General features: G+C 35.9%; 1 protein-coding gene across 1 annotated transcript in view; it reads right to left on the bottom strand.

Annotated features, from left to right (window-relative positions):
* The window catches only part of Skap2 (src kinase associated phosphoprotein 2), a 154,550-nt gene that overhangs the window by 134,391 nt on the left and 6,284 nt on the right, over nucleotides 1–13,875 (bottom strand). Inside the window, exons 2-4 of the mRNA XM_021165675.3 lie at nucleotides 11,243–11,348; nucleotides 10,666–10,691; nucleotides 3,622–3,729 (exon numbers count right to left, since the gene is read on the bottom strand). Of these exons, the coding sequence (XP_021021334.1) occupies nucleotides 3,622–3,729; nucleotides 10,666–10,691; nucleotides 11,243–11,348 (240 nt within the window). The remainder of the gene's footprint in view (nucleotides 1–3,621; nucleotides 3,730–10,665; nucleotides 10,692–11,242; nucleotides 11,349–13,875) is intronic.

Below are 13,875 nucleotides of genomic sequence, written 5' to 3'. Positions count from 1 at the left end.
GCTTACACCAGTGCACAACACTGCACGCACTGTGTGTTCAATAAGGGGTATCTTAGAAGCTTTCAGCCTAATTATCTCTAATTTTATCTGATACTGAATTACCCATTATATATTGGCACACCAAAGTATCTCCAGCCACACGATTAGCATAAAAATTTTAAGAGTGAACTACAATGATACCAAAACAATCATTAACTTGTGTCCTTGACTTTCCAGAAAAAGAAAGCTATGAAGCTAATAGAAAGAATCTGCTTTCTTTTGAAAGTTACCATAACAAACTGCAGCTCTGACTGCATCTGTGCAGTCATTTATAAGTAAAACCTAGCCTGCTGTTCTTTTTCAGTGTGGCATGTCCTCCTTTTTTAGCTACTGGTCTCAGATATATTTCTTTTCTAAAAGAATAAAGTGTTGCCAAAGAGAGAAGAAAAAAAAAAAAACACGAAGTACATTTTTATGTTACAAACTATACAAAAATCTGTCACTATTTATGTTACAAGTCCAGTCATCAATACAGTGCTTTTTTTTTCAATGTACCACTCAAAAATCAATTATATCAACTCATTTGTATAGAGGAGAGAGCACCTTTCACGCAACTAGTATTAATGAGCAGACGTGACTATAGGATCTCCATCTGTTTCTCTGACAAAGCGGTGGCTTCTCAAGTCTCTCATTGAAATTCCATTAATCTGGTGTACCAGGGTCCAATGTGAAAATCAAAACTCCATCTAAGCCTTTATCAGCTCTCAATAACCTACACGTGAACTCTGCCTGTTAGCACGCAGCAAGTTATGATTTTGCTATCCATCAGGCAGCTGGCCAACAGCAGCAACAACAACAAAAGACAGAATAGAAGACAGAAAGCAGGCAGGCTGGAAACAACATGTCTGGCAGGGTCTGAAGATGTTGTTTTTGTTTCTGTTTTCATCCCCGGTCAGTGTCGAGAGGGTGTCTGGACTTTGTGAGATTATGCATTATTCTCCTTGCCTGTGATTTAATTGCTACCAGCAATCAAGTCGAAGCATCACTGAAGTGTGCTTGAATTTCATTAGAAGATATAACTTATGCTACTTTCCTACAGTACCTAATAAACCATAAAGAAACCAAAACACATATGGCTTGAGGGAATAACTGGAAAATTAGGTGGCCATTTGGGAACTGGGTGAACTTTTGAACCAGAGGAACAGAGAAAAAGAAATATTAAAGGGAAAGACAGACTTAGAATTCATAGAGATGTGCAGCTTTGACCTTTACAATACCTTGAAAATTACATTAACTCTATGAAAAATACATTATCATGCTTCGAGTTTATAATCCATCAACATTCAGATACTGCTAGTGCCTGCCACAAGGTAAAAGTCAAAAGGACAAAACAACAACCTGACTTGACAAAGGCTGAGCGGCTACAGTTATTGTTAAATACATTTTTGTAATTAACACATCATTAGACTGATAACAGGAAAGGAAATTATATTCCACAAATCACAGAGAACACAGACAAAAATCTTCGCTGCAAAGAGCAAATGAGATGTTAGGTTGGAGCGAATGTCCAGTGACTGTATGACAATGAACCTACCATGTTCCAAGAAAATGTAAAGTTGCTACAATCCTACTACTAATATATCACAATGAATCATAATAAAAGTAGAACATCTAATCTGCTCAAGAATTGCTTATGCACTAATAAATAAGCACAGATATTTAACAAAACTTAGTGCTACACAAAACCATGCCATCAATGACCTTTTAACAAGTTCTTTCCTATCAGTGCATTTATTTTGACTTTGAAAACACATGGAAATTTTTAACTTGTTTTATATGTATTTATTATGGGTGTGGTGCACATATGTACCAGAGTACTCATGAGAAGGTCAGAGACCAACTTGTGGGAATTGGTTTTCTCTTTCAACCACAAGTCCTGGGGATGGGACTCGGGTCTTCAGGCTTAGCAGCCATCTCACCAGCCACCAAAATCATTTATTCTTAAGAAAGAAAATGATAATCATAAAAATATCCTATAATTTAATAACAATTTACTTTTAGACTATTTCTGGATCATATATACTTAACTGTTAGATTATGCAGGTTTTCTTCATATTCAGTAATATAATGGCCTCTACATATCAAAATATTTGTGCTATTTTTGAGAACTTGATAAACCTACTTGATGATATAGTAAATGTATATTTATTCTTTTGAATATAAATGTTCTGTCTCTGTGCATGTGTATGGATACATATACACACATGTACATACGTTTTACAAAAAAGCAAACCAAATAATTGAAATGAGTCTTAAAACAGTACATCTTAATTAATAATTCATTATTTTGCCTGAAAATACTATTTCTTCAATTATAAAATGGTAGCTATGAGGACAGAGAGGGTGGTACTTGGATATGAATGGCAAGCACTGGTGAAAAGGAGCGTGCATCTTTGTATAAGACAGAAGACAGATAACATTCCTCCCTTTAAAATGTATTAAATGTAAAAGTTAACACAAAATGGATGCAATTATCACTGCTACACATTGAACAAAGTTCTGGATGTAAAAAAAGACTGTTTTGTTCTGAGTGAGTGGTTAGAATGTTTATCACTTATGCATGTACTTGACTTATCCCTCTTCTGCAATAGACATAATTTTATACCTCATAAAAGCAATTTATGTTTCCAAAGGGAATGATCTGGATAACATGGAATGTGGAGCGCTCTGATGCAGGAAGCACATTTTCATTCAGCAACTGTACTTAGAGACAGAACTGCACAGTCTGATCATCGTATGGTGACAAAAGGCATCCTTCATTTCTATGTCTCAGTGAAACTTTGAGTGGCACAAATTAATATGCATGGCTAATGCATTGGTATGCATTCTTAATTTATACCTATAGATCACTCTTATGAGCTTTCTGGAGTGCCGAGTCACTTGACTAGCTATCAAACAGGAGGCACTTGCTGCATCCTAAAAATAAGATTCATAAGTCTGGTAACAGTCCATAGGTTTTAAAAATCACTAAAATATAAACAATCAACTCTACTACTAATTCAATTAATATAAGACACCATACTACTAATGCATAATATGGGGCAGAGTTAAAGGGTGATCAGAAAAATGAAAATGTATAGTAAAAAGGCATTTGATTAGGAAAAAGACTGTCTCAATATGAGAAGGTAATGTAGAAATAATTAATTTAATATTTTATGAACTCATTTTGTATTGTTTTAAGAAAAAATACACCAAATATCTTGTTCATTATTCATACACTAAATAATACAAAAAAAACATTAAGGAACACAATCAAATATTAAGCAAGACTATGATCATGTTAAATTAACCAACAAACTGTTACTAAGACCCTTCCTGTAATAGTACCAGCACTCGCTACAGATTCTAGTAAAAAGAGTTCTCTTTACAAAAGCAGCATCTACATATTCAAGAAGCCGCCCTAGGACCACAGAGATGAGAGAGAGAGAGAGAGAGAGAGAGAGAGCTTCAGAAAAGGTTCCGTTAAAGCTGAGGGACCCCCAATTCCACACTTTCTGCTTCCTGTTAAGCCCACTCCCTTGACATGCGGCAAATCTGTACGACATTTCCAAGAGGTATATTCTAGGAGAGGATGTCACATACCATCAGAGGGGCCCTCGTCATCTTTATCATAGCGCTCTGAGGCTAAGGAAATCGTGTCTGCAGGCCCAGCAAAGGGATCGTCATATTCATCCCCCTCCTCAGCGTCACCTGTAAAGGAAGCAGAGAAATAAATGCCTTCTGTGATTTGCCCACTGAAAATAAGGATACCCTGCCATAAGAGGTCAGTTTGACCATTAAATTCCGTCACTGCAACAGAAAAACAAACAAACACACACACACAAACCAACCTATTTAACTATGTAAAACCATGTCTGACATTATTTTATATGAATTGTAATACAAATGACTTAGTAAATAGTTTTAAAGGTCATCAGACAACTGCTTACTTATGACCCAAAAGAATTTAGTCCCAAGACCAAGGTCTCTAGAAATTAAAAAAAAAAAAAAAAAAAAAACCTAAGCAAGACCAATAAGATAATGAGAGTAACAAGAACTGAAAAGTGGAAGAGCACCTGAGAAAATAATTCAGGTACCCCCCTTACCTATGCAGTCGTCTGAAACCTGTAATGAGGGGCTGACTAGGAAAAGCCCAGGAATACGGTTTCCATTAAAAGTCATAGGATTATATTTGATAAAAGGAGTTTCATTTTCAAGAGCAGGAATTCATTAAGCATAAAATGCTTTAAGAGTCATATAATCCCTCTAAATTCAAACACAATAACATACAAACCTTTCCCGCTTCCACACAGTGGTTTCAATCACTGGTTTCGTGTGGGAGCCTGTTTCCTACTTGATTCTCAAATCCTCGGAGGCTTTGTTAGGGCTTTTTGTTTTTTTTTTAATGTGTTTGCTTTACATATTTAATCCCCATGATAAGAGCTTTGGGGTATTTTCCCATGTACTTGACTAAAATATTTTTTAATGAATTAGCTATTTGCTAAGCTCAGTTATAAATTTATTTTTCTTATGAATTCAACAGTATAGAAAAACATATGCTTAATAGTATACTATCTGGTAACAGTTTAAATTATCTGCTATCAGTTGAAGGATGTTTGGTAAAGGGACATGTGCATCCTTTGGCATCCATCTGATGGCTTCTTCTTATTTTTCTAAACATTATTAATAGAGGCTGCCTCTTTCAAGATAATATTGCCTACATAATTTAAAAATTAAATGTAAATTTCTATTTCTTTATGATTTTGCTATTTCATGTACAACCATCACCCTTACCCTCAAAACTGTAAAGATGGTGACATCCTCATGAAGACAGACACCTATCTCATCATCCTTAGCAATTCTGTCATTGATGCACTAAATATGGTAATATGTTTGTAATCAAAATTTCAAGTACTGCATATAGATGCTGCCACCTCTTTAGAACTCATCTTTCTCAAGACATTCAAAGTACTTTCCAGGACATTAGAATGTCTCTCTTATACATAAAGTTTTGATTTTAAAAGGAGCCTGGAAAAATGCTTCTGAAATATTCTGAACACGATTGATTGTGCATGGAATGTAAAATAAAGATCACAAAATTCTCAGTTACTTTTAGTTGCTATGGCCTATTTTTTGTTTGTTTGTTTTCGAGGCAGGGTTTCTCTATGTAGCCCTGACTATCCTGGAACTCACTTTGTAGACCAGGTTGGCCTTGAACTCAGAAATTCGCCTGCCTCTGCCTCCCGAGTGCTGGGATTAAAGGCATGCGCCACCACGCCCAGCTGTGACCTATTTTTAATGAAGTAAGAATTGTTATAATATTGATTCTCTAAGGACTCTTCATATTACACACTAGACAATAAACCTTGCTAAAGTTTTAAGGTATCAGGACACTTTATATACATTTCCAGAACTTAGCATTCAGTATGTTAGCTACTATAACTACAAAAACACTAAAGCTAATGCACAGAATGGAATTGGGACAGTCAGGCTTAATCCTCACACACATGGAAATGAACAGATGAATTAAAACTTTTTTTTGAGTTTTGAAAATCAATAGTTAAACTTTTGATAAGGCTATTGTCTATTTTAATGTATGTGATCTTACACACATGGGCTCATATACCAATCTATATTCAATGTATATGATATATATAACAAAGATTATAAACACTGTAACATCAAAAACATTTAATATAAGAAAATATATTCTATAAAAATCTGTCACTGACATGTTGAAGACCTCTCTAGTTTTGTTTTTTTTAAATATATACTTTTATGTTATTATTAAAATTAAATTGTCTTCAATTTACCTATTATAAAAACTGAAATTGATTGAAAGGATGGATTTTTTAAATTGGTGTGATATTTGTATTTACCAAAGACAAGCTAAATTACATACTGCTACAGGACTGTTTACTACCCACCCCCACACCACCTCCTGCCACCCCTCTCTGGTCCCAAGAACTGCTCTAAATGTACGGGAATCTACACAGCATCTGTGCGGGAAACCTATCTTTTGAAAAGTGCATTATATTGAAAAACACTACTTTTCAGCATGGCTTTACTGCACTGATGATCCATCCCTTTACCCTCCTCTGAGTTTGTTTTCCAACCATTTCCTCAACCAATAAAGAGGATAAGCTGTTCTCCTCTGAGGATCTTTAACTGAACACAGGGGTCGCTGTTGAGTAGCACACAGCATCTTTCCTCCCCAGGGCTAAATATCTATCTATAGCTATACCTACAAAGGATTCTATGAATTAAAAGAAAAACATTCAATGTGTGTTTATATAATAAAATATTGAACTCCGAATCAACAATGGGCATCAGGTAAAAGTATCCAATACAATTTACAGACATAATTGAAAGCATTACAGACTAATCAGACATCTAAAAGAAAAGCATGCTCAAATGTAATGTCTGCAGAGTCATTAGTTGGCAGTCATTCTATTACAATCACACATAATGTCCATGGTGCCTTGAGCCTGTGCCAATGACAACAGCATAAATTTTGCATCTCATTTCTGTGGTCATAAAATTAATGATCAGTTTAAAAATACTTCTTTGTAAAAGTTATTGCGCAAAGAAAAGACATGAATGTGTCCCTGTTATGTACTCACAAGGATAATTATGGGGTTGTTGCTCATTAATACTGTTTCTTGTTTCCCTAGAAAAGCATTTGATTTATCCCACAACTTTCAAAAGTTTAATTAACGATACAAAGTTAACCATCTAAAAGACAATGATCCAAGGCTTCCCTTCCCAGCGTTTTAGTGGCAACTTCCAGGCTTAATTGCACCACAGCAGCACAGGTCCCTGATAACTATTTTGAAATTTATAATACTGCTAGCCACCCCTTTTCACAGGGCTTATAATCAATTACCATTTTCCTAAATGCCTAGAGATGCAGCCAACAGTGACAGCGCAGGCATGAGCTCTACCACCAATGCAGGCATTCTGCCCAATTTATCGCTTATTTTGTAAATAAAGTTCGATTTTAAACATAATCAGATAATCAGCCAAATATACCTATAATTTACAGTCTAATTTGTATACATATTGAAATATTACTTGTACTTCGTAAATTTGTATAACTGTTAACTTAAAGAAAATTATAACTAACATATTATTTAGAGAATAATTGTTCCTTCACACAGAGCATCGAGGACAAAATTTGGAGAGATAACTGCAAGTGAGAACAAATTAATTTCTAAATCTGTTCATTTGACCAATCTGATTTCTCCAGTAATAATACATAGTAAACATATAAATTCCTGCATTTCCTCTGTAATTTCTTAAAGGAAGCTCAGTTGCTAAAACCCTAATGACACAGGTAAGCTTTTCCTCTCATTCTTAGAAGGCAGCTTAGAGCCAACAGACAGCAAACATAACTCACGCCAAACTGAGGCAGATTCAAAATAAGGGCATCATTTCTCCGGGACTACCTTGGAAATAGGCTCCTACCATTACTGGCCCCATTATCTCAAACATGCTTTAACACACTTGTACAAGCATGAGGAGGGAGGGAGGGGTGAAATGGAACTCCTTGAGTTTAATTTGCTCAGATTTCATTATGGAGTTAAGTTTCAATTGAGAATATACTATGTTAGGAAATTAAACTCAAAGACTGACTCTTCCGTTAGTCTGAAGACTCCACTAGGACAAACTAAAATATATCCCCTCTTACCTAACCGTCTTGCTATTTTTACAAAGTGGTCCACTAATAAGCTTAGATAATACAAACGAGAAGGTCAAAGGAAATTGCTTTCTAAATAAATCTGTGCATATTTAACAATACTGATAGAGTTGTAAGGACAAAAATCTATTAATTTTTTTTCACAGTTAGAAGGAAAGGGACCAAAGCTGCTGCATGTAAAGCAATGCCATTTAAAAACTAGATGCTGGCCCAGCGCAAGGCTCTGCCTGAAGTACATGTCTATGCTGGCCCAGCACAGGAAGAGCAAAAGGCAGGGAGATAAAAAAAAAAAAATCTAGATACCAATAACTAGAAATTTGAAAATTATTCTCTTGAAATGGTGTACCATTTAATACCTACTTTTTAAATGACTTGGACATTTCTAAAAACTTCTTTCAAAACTGAACTGAACTTCTGAATCAAGATTAACTTCAATCCTCTTGAACAACAAAGTCACAATAGAGAAATACACTGAGAAGGACTTACTGAATATCTACTATGTGTTACATTACCTTATTCTGATAAATCTATAAGGGAAGCAATACCTAAACCAGTACTAACACTAATACAAGGTAAAAATTTAACTCTTTGTGGTAAGCCTAATATGTATTAGAAACTCTAGCTAATGATTAATAATAGTCTTTACAAAAATAGTAATGTGTAAACTGCAAAAATAACTATTTAAGTCACTTTAAGAGAACTGTGAAAGAGAACAATTATAAAATAATTATGTATTATGGGTAGGATGGTGTACATCCATGATCCCAGCTCTTGGGAGGCAGAGGCAGAAAAATCCTGAGCTAGAGGCTGGCCTAGAATACAAAAAGGGATGCTGTCTCAAAAAAAATGTTTAATCATATAACATAATTCCAGTACACAAAGACCTGAAGCCTACAGGGTTAGGGTTCAGGAGGGCACCCGACAGCATCAGGATATATTGCAACTATGATAGTAGCACTAGTTACCTATCTTGCTCAAGAGTTCCAGAGTCACAGGGACCTTATTATTCTACATGAAGAGGCAGTGTTTCTAATGAATAACAGGGACTATACCAAGCTCATTGCTTTCTGTCTAAATTCAAATCTTTTTTTTACTAAAAATGAAGGCATTAGATAAACAACTGATAATTATTCTAAAGTTACAACTTGACAAAACTCAATGGGGAATCTATGCTCACAGAGTAGAGATCTTTTGAAAAAAGATGCATGCTGGGTAACCACTTTGCAACCATTAAATCTGTGTCCTTTACTAGTCCTAATAGGCTAGGAAATAGTCTTTTTAGAACAAAACTAAATATATTGTGAGGGTGTGATGGCATAAAATTACTCAGCTTCTCATATTTCTCCAAGGTATACATCTAATTTATCCACAGGCTTACTTTGTGCAGGCACTCTCAGTGATTAGTTAACTCAATTCAGCAGTATTGAGCTGCAAATGACTTATTCAGAGGAAAATGATTATGGGGAAATCTCTGAATTCCACATTATTTGAACTCTTATTCTAAGCTCATTTTTCAATTTCTATCAAATACTCTATAAACTTCCATATTCTTTGGAGACAAAGAATGTATCTCAGTAATGTAATTTTAATATCCACACACCTGAACAAGTTCTAAAACAGAATCCCAAAGGGAAAGCATGCAATTATACAATGGCTTCCCATTACCATGCCTTTTTAGCTTAAAATTGTTTAATGTCCAAATAATTAAGCCACAATGAGAGTTCAGCAAATAATCAGTGCAACAATATACGCCTTTTAAGAAGAGGTAAGACCTGGTATCTATTATTTCCTCACAAATAATGTTTTATATTTTAAAAAATCATCATCAAAATGTATAAACCCATTTGTGCATTCACCTAGGTAAATGCAATAGGATTAAGGCCAAGTTTAAGACTCCCTGAGGCATACAACTGCAAGGACTAGGAAGGAGGAGGCTTTGCCTGCTCTTGTCTGCATTTTAGTATGGCAAAGCTTCTCTTAGCTCACTTGGATCACACTGATCCTGACAAGCAGCTGTGAAAGAAACTGTTAACTGCCTTGAAACTGAGGCTGTGTGGGACTAAGAACTTGGTGTCCTAAAAGCTGTGGCTGGCCTCTCACTGATGACAGCTCAGGCTGGGGATTAATGTTAGGACCCAGTTAGAAGGTGCCACACTATTTTCTTGTCCAGACTTAGAAACTAGTTCCACAGATTAGCAGATCTCATGTTGTTATCGTCACATAACCTTCACAAGCTGAAGTCTGTGAGTGTGAATTAGCACCTTAGAGAGAAGGACAGTATGCAGGTCCTCTCAAAGGACTCAACCTGTGAAGTACCTGGAAGCTCCAGTGTTGAGCAAGTGTCTCAAGTCTAAAGGAAATCTGTCAGCTCACCAGCACTACCGCATACCTCAAAAACAATGAAACCAAATGTCCATCTCTAAAAACGTCTAAAATACACATTTATTCCAAACAAAAGAACCAAAAGAAAGATTGGCATTCATTTATGCTGTCAAATAAAATTCGTACCAGTTTTTACCCATCCTTTAAAATCATGACCTAAGGGCTAGGAACATATAGCTCATGGGAGTGTCTTGCTTAGCACGTGAGAATCCTGTGTTCCATCTCCAATGCCACAAAATCCCAGAGCACCTGCACCCCGTAAAACAATCCCTGTTGTGTGAGAGGGCAAGAGGTGACAGCTCACCGGGGTCAGCTGAGCCCTGGTGGAGCTGTAAGGGCATGCCAGTACTTTGATTCCTACCTCTAACAAACGGGACCTAAGACTAGGATTCTACACAGAGAATTCTAGATCCACTTCTCAATATTCCTCTCAGCAGGGGGAGCTAGCACTCTCATCTTGAAGGTCTAAACACATACCATGGAACTTAAAATTAAAATTTCAGAACGGTGAGACTACCCTTTTGAAAATCTCCACCCAAGAAAATTATTTAAGATTTGAAATTTACCTTTGTCTTGAAATTCCTGAAGATAGCTGCAAAAATAAAGAAAAATCAAGGCAAGGTCTAATTAGTAACAATATTTCAAATCCAAACTCTGTATTACAAACATACATCTAGAAAAAAAAAACATTTTCTGTCCTGAAATGACAATTCCTAAAGGCTTACAGAGTCATAATACATGCATTTAACTATGTAAAAAAAAAAAAAAAGAATTTTTATCAAGATCTAATAATAGAACATATCCTTATTATCTTTATTAATTTATTTGTTTATTTAGTCAGTGCACTAACCATTTAAAGGATTTTCTTTTTCAAAGTCTGAGGTATTTTCCACATTGATACTAAAATTTCCAAATATGTCCTCAGATGCTCAAAATAAATGCTTAGCACTTTGCTAGCATACTTAGAAAAAAATATATAACTATCAACAAAAAGGATATCTACATTTGAAACTATTATAGTGGAAATATATTCTGTCCTTTAAAAGTACTTAACATTAATAAACCAGAACACAAAACTTAACTCCATAATAAACATTAATTACAGAGTTATTTCCAAGTAGTAATAAAAGGCAAATGACTTACACAGACTTTACATCTTTTATCTTCTTAATGAGAGATTCTCTCTTTTCCTTGGCTTTCTTGGATAAATTTTCTCCTTTCAGTGTGTCTGCCACAAATGTTTCAACATCTAAACCATGAAATATAAAAACAGTATACAAATTATAGAAAAGAACCTTTCTGTGTGAAGACAAATAGGTCAGTGATTGTTTCTACACTTAAGTGTTAATATCTGTGCAATCTATGGTAGTTATTTATCAGTCCAAAGCATCGCAGTTGAAGTACAGTTAAAAAACTAAGTTGGACAAATCAGTTCACCACTTAGCTAAGTAAAATCTGTATATTGTACGCATGCTTAGCACAGCACATGCTATTCGGATGTTTGACATCATTAAACTAGGAGGAAACACACAAGTTTTAATAAACTACCGTGCCCCATAACACAAATTCTCTTCTGCAAAGCAAGCGGAAAGCTTTTATGCACGTGCTACTGTCGCTTTATAATTATTTTTTAAGTTGCCCTGAGAACCAGTCACAGCATTTTATAAAGATAAGCTAAAAGCCTCTGACAGCACTTTGCTTTCCCCGGTATCATCTATTTTCAGGAACACATAATATGTAATGCTTAGAGGAAAAAATAAATCCCCTTTTTTTCCTAGTCAAGATTCTCAAACACTATCCTCCGCCTTGCTACCTGCCCCACCCATGCTGGCTACCCTCAAGTCAGAAGACACCCACTTGTCCTTTGCTTCCCACCCTGCTCTTAGCTACCTGGAATACCATAGTTGAATAGAGAAGTGAGAAAAATGGGTTCTTCTACTATGTAAAAATACAGAGTCCAAGAAACAGATTTCTATGGCTTTGTATAACATTTCCCACAGCCTCTTCTGAAATTTCAGTAAACTCCTAAATATTGTGTTGGCTGACTCCTCTCCTATAAAGTTCCACAAAGTCTTTGCTGCTTTGACTCCTAGACATCCATTATTATTGTTCATAAAATACTGGATAGCTTGCTTACACATATTTTATTTTCAGAATTTCATGGCTCACTTTAAAATATCTCTTAGAGAATTACATTAAAATGTTAAACAAATCACCTACATCCCATACCAGAAAGATGTGTGACTTACTTTCTTTTTCTCTAACTACTTTGTCTCCTAACTTATAGTGATAAAAAGATCAAAACGTAATATTACACATAAGTACTGAAAAGTGCAATAATCTCAATTGTATTCATATTTAACCATTTAAAACCTACTATATAACCTAGAATCTAATCAATTTTAAATTCCTGATTATAGAAAGTATTTTGTTCCAATGAGGAACATGGATGAAGCTGTTACAGATTCACAATAAATGCATATTTTTTTGCTAAGCCAATAATACAAGGAAAAAAATAAGATTAAAACATGAAACAACCTCTTAACAGCAAATATAAGTTAAAAGTAAGTATCAAACGAAATGAAAGCAAAATGTTCTGGCTCCTCTTTCCTTCTGTGGCCCCTAAAATATGAAGGAAAGAGGCAGAGGCAGAGGTCAGCAGACCTGGGACAAATTCTCCTGTGGGTTCAAAAGAGTAAAACTTGAAGCAGCAGCTTCTACCCACAGGAGCAGGAGCAGGCCACCTCTGGACAAGCCGACTGTAGCTGAAAGAGATCATTGGCTTCCCTAGTATCCATCCATACGGTCTATCTTTAAAAAGTGGACCAAGAATTAGCAGGCTACTGCAGCTAGCCCTCCCCAACCCACCCTACACTTGCAAGACTCACAGACACATAGACTGGTGAACAGTCTGCTTAATGTTATTTTCATTCAATGTTTGTCTTTAATTCCCTCTTCCACGAGTATTTAATTGCCTATTTTACATTTTCATTATGCAATCCCAGTTTAAACAAACAGGATCTATTTTCTATCTCCGGAAGCAATAACAGAACAAATTACTGCCCAAGAGTTATTTCTTTAAAAGGTCATTTCAGTTTTATAAAAACTCAGAAAACCACCACAAAGACGCTGCATGTTCAACTTGCTGTTTCCTAAAAGCCTACCCAATGTGTCTGGAAAATGGGAACCCATCCCTCTATTTTGAGAAAACGTTTGTTGAAAAAGTGCAGGAAAAATCCGAATTTCTCAAGGGGAGGACTAGGTATGGAAAAGGTCTATACTTTTAAAGTGATACGTTTAATATATTTATTCCCAAGCTTTTTCCTAGAAAATGCTTTACTAAGGACGATTTTTCCAAACATTGGCTTTCTCCATAATTCTCCAGAAGGATACAGGGAACAAACTGCTTTGCTGGGGGTGGTGTTTAACGAGAATTTTAGCTGGGAAAAGCTGCAATAAACTGGATTGTTGGTTGCCAATAGACTTGGTTGGTATTTAAGCTTTTGAAGTCTTAAAATATACAGTGAGTCAGATCTAACGGATGAAGTACGCCAGCCTGCTGGCAGCAATAGCGGTACTGCGCAGCTTGCCGACTTTTCTCCCCGGCGCTTTTGCCAGCCCTGGAACAGGGATCACAGACCAGGCTGTCCAGGGGTGCTCCAGCCTTGCCCCCAGAAACCAGCCCAAATCCAGACAGCCTTAAACCTCCGGCTCTTGTCCACGTAGCTGGGAACAGAGAGCTGGGCACAGAGCAGCTGAGTTTGGGACAGCCACGC

This window comes from Mus caroli, unplaced genomic scaffold (assembly GCF_978045245.1).
Source record: "Mus caroli unplaced genomic scaffold, Mus_caroli_1 scaffold_7, whole genome shotgun sequence".
Lineage (NCBI taxonomy): Eukaryota > Metazoa > Chordata > Mammalia > Rodentia > Muridae > Mus > Mus caroli.
This window is presented reverse-complemented; position numbering and strand designations above follow the sequence as displayed.